This window comes from Penaeus japonicus, unplaced genomic scaffold (genome assembly GCF_977035675.1).
Source record: "Penaeus japonicus unplaced genomic scaffold, GWHDUDI00000001_assembly GWHDUDI00000042, whole genome shotgun sequence".
In the NCBI taxonomy this organism is placed as follows: Eukaryota; Metazoa; Arthropoda; class Malacostraca; order Decapoda; family Penaeidae; genus Penaeus; species Penaeus japonicus.
In genome coordinates, this window is record NW_028234444.1 from 20,456,898 (window position 1) to 20,466,897 (window position 10,000).

General features: G+C 38.8%; 1 protein-coding gene across 5 annotated transcripts in view; it reads right to left on the bottom strand.

Moving 5' to 3' along the window:
• Positions 1-2,125: 2,125 nt before the first annotated feature.
• Positions 2,126-10,000, bottom strand: part of pins (G-protein-signaling modulator pins) — a 133,549-nt gene continuing 125,674 nt past the window's right edge. For 3 of the 5 annotated variants that reach the window (XM_086535063.1, XM_043037979.2, XM_043037976.2), the window contains 4 exons: positions 8,528-8,659; positions 6,562-6,790; positions 4,696-4,895; positions 2,126-2,837 (listed from right to left, as the gene is read on the bottom strand). In XM_086535063.1, coding sequence (XP_086391189.1) covers positions 2,571-2,837; positions 4,696-4,895; positions 6,562-6,790; positions 8,528-8,659 — 828 coding nt within the window. In that variant the 3' untranslated portion in view covers positions 2,126-2,570. The remainder of the gene's footprint in view (positions 2,838-4,695; positions 4,896-6,561; positions 6,791-8,527; positions 8,660-10,000) is intronic. The other 2 variants (XM_043037977.2, XM_043037978.2) reach the window with 2 other exon arrangements.

Here is a 10,000-nt window from a genome sequence, read left to right on the forward strand (position 1 = left end):
AGTAGTTCCAACACACAGTTTTATTTTGTACAGATTTTAGATATAACTGAAAGAATGCTATGACACTTCTGCAAATGTTTGTATCTTTACCCAAATGCTAAAATTTTGAAAATTGGGGAATACAAGTTCATTTTTTCTTAAATCAGATTTATTTCAAGTCCAGATCAGGAAAAGAATGTTATAAACAATTCAAATCATGTGTAATGACAATAATGACAATGGCAATCACAAAGTTGGTAGCTATAATATCCATACAAAAATAAAATGTAAATAACTGTACATCAATATATTCTGTAATTTCAAAATTCAGTGTACACTTCACAATTCAATAGATCCACTAACTGGCAATAATTCCCTTATTTTTTATCCCAGTGCTTGACAAAATAGAACCTTAATTAACCCAAGTTGCTTGCACAAATCCGATGGCATTATGAAGTAATTCTGGCTCATAAACCACTGATGGTCACATTTTGCTCTTTGTTCCCTAGAGTTTTTGCTCATCAACACCTCTAGCAAGAAACTCAAGATAATTAACAAGTGGTAATCTCAACAAGATCTGCAGAAATGCAATTATTTTGTGCGTGCGTGTGCATGTGTGCATGTCCGTGTGTGTGAGTGTGTGTGTGTATTCGCACACGCACATGAATGTCAGTGTTTGCGTGCACATACGTGTGTTGATGTGGTTCCCCCTTAGGTTCATCAAAAATAACAGTTCATTTCAACACAAGCAACATGACACTCCACTTAACTGCATGTGTATAATGTTTGTAATAAGCTACTTTCCATATCTTTGTGAAGTTTACCCTCCCTTTCGCTAAAATGTTCATGACTGTATGCTTGCTTGTGTCTGAAAAGGCTTCTTGCAAATACAGACTATTATATATAACATATCTATATATTCCAAATTTCATGATCATGGTCAATCATTATTCATTAGTAATCATAGAACAACAGGACTTTGAGTAGTGAAAAAGACAATAAGAATGAGGACAATAATAATGAGGAGAGCCTGGCTAGACAATAAGGTAAGAGTTCCGTGCAGATCACAGTATGCCTTAAGATTTCACGTGAACGGACACCAAGGATACACAGTGGTATGATATGCTACAACTGAATGCAGCCTTCTGTGGCACTTGCCTTTTACCAGATTGCGAACCCTCCTTATCTCGCATCTATGGTCTAAAGCTTGGATGGTGAATGGGAAATATTTCAGACTTGGGAGTTCAGATAAATGAAGATGGCTTTAAAAGAGTAGATAAACTTTATATGTTTACATATGTGTGTGAGAAGAGGAAAGAAGAGGAGAGAAGGAGAAGAGAAGGAGAAGAGAGAGGAGAGAGAGAGAGAGATAGATGTGTATATATATCTACATATACTATCATATACATACATATTTATATATATATATATACATACATGCATATACATATACATATTCTCTCTCTCACTCTCACTCTCTCTCTGACACTCACACTCTCACTCTCACTCTCACTCACACACACATTTACATATATTTAGATATGTATGCATATACATATTAATAGATAGCTAGATGGCTAGATAGAAAGACAGATGAATATAAACTACTTCCATTTTAAAAAACAAAAATTACTGGATATCTTTTCAATTATGTTGGTGCCTGAACCTATGACCATCGGATAAAATACGAAGTCAGAGTAATCCTATCTGTAATGAAGATAAATTGATATAAAAATAGATAACAAAGGCCAATTCTCCCTGCTAATAACAGCATCCAATTTGTTACATTTGCAGAAAAATAAAATAATAATAATCATAAAAAAAAAAAGGTCTATACACAGCGAGAGAGAGATAACCAGCTCGTTTGTAGCAACACGTCTGGAATGTGGCGCTGAAAAGACACGTCTAAAATCTTACAACTATGGGATTGTCACAGGTCTTTCAAGGGATAAAGACAGCATTGTGAGCCTTCGGGGCTACTTCTCCTCCTCGGCATAGTACTCCTGCACCAAATAGCATCAAAATTCAAGTGCACGAAACCTCTGCCTAAATAAAATGGACAGACGCACAGATAGGCATTTCTTGTTAGCATTGTATTTGGACCTTTTTGCGAGTGTGAATGTGGATGGGAGAGTGCATATGTATATGTGTGTGTGTGTGTGTGTGTGTGTGTGTGTGTGTGTGTGTGTGTGTGTGTGTGTGTGTGTGTGTGTGTGTGTGTGTGTGTGTGTGTGTGTGTGTTTGCGTTATCTTATAATAATAACAGTTCTGGTTTTAGAAAACTTTAATCTTCATATATGTTAGATAACACTCTTCTTATCTTACACTTATCTTAATCATCTATTTTTCCATATAAACATGATGATAATTATATTTTACCAGATTCATTTATTTTACATTTATCCTTGATATAATAGTATTCAACTCTCCATAAGTATTTAACATTACACATAAATACGTCAGGTAAACATGACTGAACCAAGCACACACGCCACGAGAGAAGACGCGTGCTCTAAACACTCCTTCTGAATTCATACACATTGTCAAAAATACCTAAAAAATACTGTATTCCCATAATCTACAAGATCCTCTCACTTTCTGCCTTTGACCAGTCTGCTGACCAGGCCGTCCTTGGCCCCTGCGCTCTGGCCGTTGGCTGGGGCCTCCTCCTCATCCGCTGTGGGATGTGCGCTGTTGCGCGTGGCCTCCAGTGGCATCGTGGATCGCTGGTCCTCCAACCGGCCCGACTGGAACCGCATGATCAGGGAGAAAAAGTCGTCGTCGGGCACTGTGGGGGCCGAGTGGGTGAGATGCCCCTCGTTCGGAAGGGAGCTGCGCTGGTCCTCAATGCGCGAGCCCTAGGGGAGAGAGAGATGCTGCTGCTCTTATTCTGAAGGATGAAGGCATTTATTGGCACTGTCTCGACTATGGCTGCCGTCCCTGTCACTGCCTGTTATCCTCTCAAACAAGGCCTCAGTGGACGGGATTATGAGTTGGGTGAGTCTCTAGGCCAGGAGGGGCAGGCAGTAGCAGGATTCCTTTTTTTTCTTTTAATAAGAAAAATAAACAATTTAATTCATGGATCTACGTACACATTTGTTAAAAATTTGCTTGCGTCCCTGAATAAAAAAAAAACAAGTATATGGACTAGCTGTAAGTGCCATTGAAAATTCCCTTGTCAGCAATGTAAAGACAACACTAGCAAGGAATGTGCCATAATCTATTAGTTATTTCCTCTCAAAAAGGGCAAATAAATTAATAGGATAACGAGGTTAAGAGACAGCTCAATATGCCTCTTTCTCTCCCAAGAAAATGTTCTATTTTTCTGGCAAACTTCAGAGTTCACAGCAAGCAAGGAAATCCAAGGGACAAATATCAGTGCTCTTTGCAGGTATTCCCCGTGCAAACGCTGCAGAAAATGAACGAAAAGACTGCAGGGGCAGACTTGCAGTGAGTCGGGTAAGGAGGTGTCTGGAGCCATAACTTTCCATTCCCACTAAGATGTACAGTGAAATAAATGGACAGTTCCGAAAATTTCTGAAAATACATTGGCAACAGAATGTTTAATTCTTCCCCTGATGCTGACATTCTGTAAGATGAATCACAAGCTGCAGAATCTTAAAGATATGGAAAGCAAACTCCATACTGATGGCAATACAGTTAGATGTACAATTAACTCTTCCCACATGCTCTTTTGTCCTCACAACCTCTGACCATAATGAAAAACAATTTCTTCAAAGATAGAGAAAGAGAAAAGCTTGTTTGTGAGATATTAAATTCAAAGATGGGACACAAATAATTCTTTCTTTGAGAGAGAGAGAGAGAGAGAGAGAGAGAGAGAGAGAGAGAGAGAGAGAGAGAGAGAGAGAGAGAGAGAGAGAGAGAGAGAGAGAGAGAGAGAGAGAGAGAGAGAGAGAGAGAGAGAGAGAAGAGAGGAGAGAAAGAAAGGGAGAAAGGAGAAGGGAGAAAGGAGAGAGAGGGAGAAGAGAGAGGAGGAGAAGAGAGAGAGAGGAGAAGAGAGAAGAGACGGAGAGAGAGGAGAGAGAGACAGAGAGAGAGAGAGAGAGAGAGAGAGAGAGAGAGAGAGAGAGAGAGAGAGAGAGAGAGAGAGAGAGAGAGAGAGAGAGAGAGAGAGAGAGAGAGAAACACACCCACAAATAAATCAATCCCACACAAAAGCACAGGAGGAGAGTTATCGGTACATCCTTGTGCACGCGAGGTACTTAGGCTACAATGGCACTGGTGGGGTTGCCTGCTGAAAGGGAAGGCAGGGATCAGTCACCGAGAAGACCTCTTAAGGACGCGGAATAATACGCTTTGCAGAGCGGCTGCTGGTCAAGGTTATGGGACATCTCTGCTGACATGTATAAAGGGCAGGGCGTCAAATGAGGTTCCTGGACCTCTTTGATTGACTACTGCAGTGGGAGTGGGATACAGTTCTAGCGCTTCCTTTAGCTCTCTTACCCACGTAGTCTTGCGGCTCTGATCCTTTTCACTTTCGCTGGAGTTTTGAGCATGAAATGTAAGACAGGGTCACTGGGGATTGAAGATCATTGGAAAAAAAAAAGTTAACTTTTTCCGGCTCTACTCATTTAGCCATGCTCTTTCTTTACAACTTTCAATAATAGAAGAACACTTGAAAAACAAAGAAGGTATGTATTAACCAAAAACAAATATACATCAGTTCCAATGCATAATGGCAACTCCCTCCCTTACCTGACATCTCATCAGCATATCAAAGAAGTTGTCGTCCGGCAGGGGAGTGGAATCGCTCGCCGCAACAGACAGGCGCTGCAGAATGGCATGCTGGTTGTTCAAGCCGGGGAGCTGGGGTAACGAGGCTCTCTGCTCGTCCATCCGCCGACTCTGCATTCCTGCGATGCTCTCCATCAACTCTTCCAATACACCGCAGTTATCTACAAGATTTATCAGAATGAGCAACCAGCGCAAAGCAAACATCACTGCGTGAAATGCAGGCTAGTGACTCAACAACATGTATGACCAGATTAGAGCACGTTTCAAGTAGCTGTAGTCAATACATTTACTGGCTTTAAAGCTAGTTATTCTATCTCTTTCTCTACTGCTACAAACACTACATCAAATAATAACAATAAGAACTTCTACTTTATATCTGTCTCTTTCTCTTTCTCTGCTTACCACGATTTTGAGGCGGAAGCTCCACTCCTTGTGGGTGATGTGATGTAAGTAAGAACATCATTACTTTTAAAACTTGCAAAAAAAAATCCTATATCCTAGATCATAAGTCACAATGTACTTCTAAAGATCGGCTTGAAACAGTGGGTATGAAATGTGAGGAAAAACTTAACACTCAGAGGAAAAATATGCACATATACACAGCACTGAAGTTCACCAAAACTTGTAATAAGTTAACAAGATCAGAATGGTAGAAATGAGTTTAGGGAGAAAAATTGGAACAAGTAACATTATTCTATTCAGTTCAAGATATTTTTAAGGATACAAACTATTAGAAAATATTGATCATATACAAAAGAACTGACACTGCATGCTTGGGATGCACAGCAACATAAGTTAAAAAGCAAAAATTAAACATCAGTGGTTGATAACAAACTTTCTTTTATGTCTGAAACTATAGTAAAGTTGGAAAGAAAATGCCTGCACAATCCCTGCTGCAATTGCTTTTCAAAGCATCCAAGAAATGAGGAAACCACATTGTATTGATAAAATACTTTGACTTTTTTCAATTGCTCTACCAAAAAAAATTGTCATTATATTTATGATTTCATTAGCCTGCCCTTATCGGCAAAATATTCCCATAAAATTAACTGCACCCGAAGGACAATTTTGTTCTTACAATAACTTGCCCAACTTTGTCAACCCCTGTCAAAGGCAGTAGTCCTTTTCCATAAAAAAAAAAATTGACAATAATTTTTAAAAGTTCAGGAACTCAAAATAGAAAGAGCTCTCTTAGGAAACTACAATGAGATAAAAACTAAGTTCACGTTGTTTGTATCTACCATCATCTATTTGAATAAGTGAATCAGACTGTCTGTCCCTTCTTGACCTTTCAACCAAATGCTTTCACGGTGAATTTGTTAACTCTTCTCCTTCCAGAGTTTCAAAGAGAAAATTTCCAAGAAACACGTATGCAGAATTGAAACATTACTTCATAGCATAAAATTACAATGATGATGGACTGAATTTGCTTCTTTTTCTCCTCCAGCTATATAAACTTGACTACAAGATGTGGCTCATGTCTGAGGATGTTTAGGGATTTAACTTGAAAAATTTATGATTTAACTTGAAAGAGCGCCACACTCACTGACAGTGGTGTGGCACCTGCAGTTGCGGGAAGAGGCTGAGTGCGACTGAGCTAAGATAAATAATATGTATTTTTTTGGAATAACGAAATTCCAAAAATAAGAGCCTAGGTCTGGGAAGATGAGAGGGCACCAGGATCCTGGTGCCAGGGGGATAACATTCAGCTAACAATGTCAAACGCATCTTTAAGAAGACAAAGGATAGAGGAAAACAACAATGGCAACGAAAGTAAGCCAAAGACTCTATTCTTCTCACAAAATGAACCTCTGTGAAAGCACTCACTCGCACCACTATCGGAGGGAGTCGTCGTGCCGTTGGTCGAGCCCGTGGACGAGACCGACCCAGCCTCCCTTCGGGGCGCAACCGGCTGATGCACTTGCTCTGGCTGGTTCTCCTTGTTGCTGTCGATGGAGAGTGTGCACCTCTGGTCGTCCATGCGCTTGCTCTGGAACCTGGAGAGGAGCTCAAAGAAACTGTCTTCATCCATGCTCGACTCCTCATTCACTGATGTCTGTTAATACAAAGCTTCATTAGTTAAACATAAAAAGTGACTTTGATAAGTTTTTTTTACAGATACTTAGATCAGACACTATTTCACTCACTCAGAAACACATCAACCCAATTCATCTCTTCCCACTTTCTTTCCTTCCTTTCCTCATTCCAGTAAAATAAACAATTCAATTAACTCTTATTCATATTTTTTCAACAGCATTAGAACAACAACAACAAAAAAAAAAGGTCATAACACGGTGCTCGTGCATTTCTTTCCGTCTTTTGTAATACTCAAAAAGATCTGTAAGCACAATGCTTTATCCATCAGCAAGTAATCTACAGAGCAATCAAAGGTCCAAGCAAAGCCAACGCGCCATTCCAAGTCTTTGTAATCATGCCAACGTGACAACCCAAGCTGGTCACACTCGACCTAGCGTACCACTAGGATCCCAAGCTGTGGATTTCACAAAAGCTTATACTCCTAAACCAAAAGTTCCAGGTCCAGTTCTGGAGAGAGGGGCAAGACCAAAGGAACCATAGGGGGAAAAATACCTGAACAGAGGGATGAGGATAACTATCTTGAAAATGCTTAAGTTATTTTTCGTAAAGTGAAAAGGCTTAAGTGCTAGGGACAAAGACGCAGTGCACTGACCTTCATATCGAAACTCAAATGATTAACTGATACATAAATTAATCATTACTAAAAAATGCTAGTAGTATCAACTCTTTCCAGAAAAGATAATAGTTAAATTCCATTTTCAAACCTGTGTAAAATCTGCTTGAATGCTATTAGCATAATTGCTAGTTTCAGTCCAATAACAATAATAGTAATTTAACAATAACACCATCATTACTATTAATAACAACATTAATTCCATTAATACTATAAATAATAAATATAATAAGAACAACCACAACAATAATAATAATAACAATAAACTTGATAACAATACCAATAATCCTAATAATACCAACAAGAGTTACAAAATAAGAACTTCAGAAAAAAAAATCTAATCTTTAAAAAGATACTTAAAATGGCCTTTCCTCATGCACACTACCAAGAATAAGAAAGAAGCAGAGACTGGTGGAACAGTGATGAATCCTTAGAGTTAAATATAGCTCAAAATCTTTTGCAAAAAATACCAATGATTGATGAATAATAGCAATGAATAAAAGAAATAATATTCCCCATTTATCTGTAACAAATAAATGAACACACAACAATTGCTATACTAAGAGAAAATTTTAATTGACCTGCCTTTCATGCATGATACTCACACTCTATGAAATTCCTACGCACACTATTTCACATGGGGGATTTAACCCTTGAAAGACAGCAAGGTTCAAAGCTTCATGTGCAGACAGGATGGGAGAAGCACTTATTTTTAGTTGACTTTTAGACACAATAATTCCAGCTCAACATATAGTGCTTTGGATATTTTGAATATAGATAATTTGGACATTTTCTTTTGAAAAGTTTCATCCTACATGCACACGTGCCTGAGAGAGAAAATTGCCATTTTTCATTTTTTAAGGGTTAGACAAGAACATTTTGTCACGTAAGTTAAACTAAGTTGACACACTGTACACGTAAGGGAGAGCGGGTGAAAGAAAGGACACCACACAGGACGCACACATGTAAAACTATGGTTATTTCACAGGGACATAAACTCTGTTGACAAAGTGACTGAGTGTCGGGAGAAACACCCGCGTCATTCTTTGGACTAAGAGTTACCTACTACGGTTGGACACGCACATTTTTATCAGCATGGGGACTAGCTGTGTAGGAGGGACCATTTACAGGGTGAGAGTCATCTGAGGACAGGGAGCCAATACCGGCATCTTCGCTCTGGTATTTCCGAAGGACGCCTTTGGCATCCGGCGTCATCTGAAATGTCCCCAAGGACTCCTCTTATGAGCTAGGACTGGAGGGCGGTGCTCGCCAGAACTAGTTTACACTGACACAGAAGGTCTCTGGGCCGAGAGGTTGCCCCGGGACAAGTCTGGGCCAAAGGCAGCAGAGCAGCAGCTTTTCAATCACGTTAATTGGTATTTCAGAAGCTAAGTCAAAATCAGACTCTGTTGTGTTTGCAGTCGCATAAATGATAACAACGAGGCAAGGAGAAACAGGGAGAGGAAGAGTGGGAAAAGGATAACAAGGGAAGAAGGCAGAGAAAGGGAGAGAAAGGGAGAGGAAGTGATAGAAAGAAAGAGAAAAAGAAACAGAAAGACAGAGAGAGAAATAGAGAGAGAAATAGAGAGAGAGAGAGAGAGAGAGAGAGAGAGAGAGAAAGGAAAATATAAGAAGGGAGGGTGGGTGAGCAGAAGAAGAGGAAAGATATAAGAGAAGAGAAAGATTCCAATTTATTTGCAAGTGTGAGCCAATACAAAATTAAAAAGCATATGTGTGTGTGTGTGTGTGTGTGTGTGTGTGTGTGTGTGTGTGTGTGTGTGTGCGTGTGCGTGTGCGTGTGCGTGTGCGGGCATGTGCACGTGCGTGTGTGCGTGCATGAGCATGTTTACATATGCATTTATGTATCTTGCAAATCAAAATGTAAATAAATTAATCAGTGAGCAAAACAATGATTCATATATCTGGTCACCTGATGAAAGGAAAGAAAAAACACTGCTCTGCGTAACATGTAACATAATTTCTACAACTGAAATTACATAAAACATACTACCGTCTAAGCATGTACTCTATACTCTTTTGGAATTTAATGGACAAAACAATTACTAATTAAATTCTATCTATAATCTACAACAGTAGCTTTTTCATGGATTCAATGGCTTTACATAATGAGTTTCATACTTACCAAAAACAATAAAAATTATGTAATGAGTTAAAAAAAAAAAATCATAATTTCTAAAAGTTTCCATCAAAGTCCTAACAAGTGACATCAAATAAGATTTTCTCTAGTTAATGGTAGAATACCTATGTCTAGAGCTGCTTCACCTTCAACATGAAAGACAATTAAAAAAAATAATAATAAAATCTTAATCCTATGTCATATACATTTCTCAATATCAAACAGAAACAAAAAAACAAAAAACATGCAACTCAAACTATGGTAAGGCCAATTTTAACAAACAATCTTTTAAGATTTATAAATTTTGTGCTTCTAAACTTTTAAATTTGGACATCCCAGCTATTAAGGCATGCAAGGGGCCAGCGACCATTCAGAATCACTGGTCTATAAATAAGAAATGATAAAAATACGAACTTAAA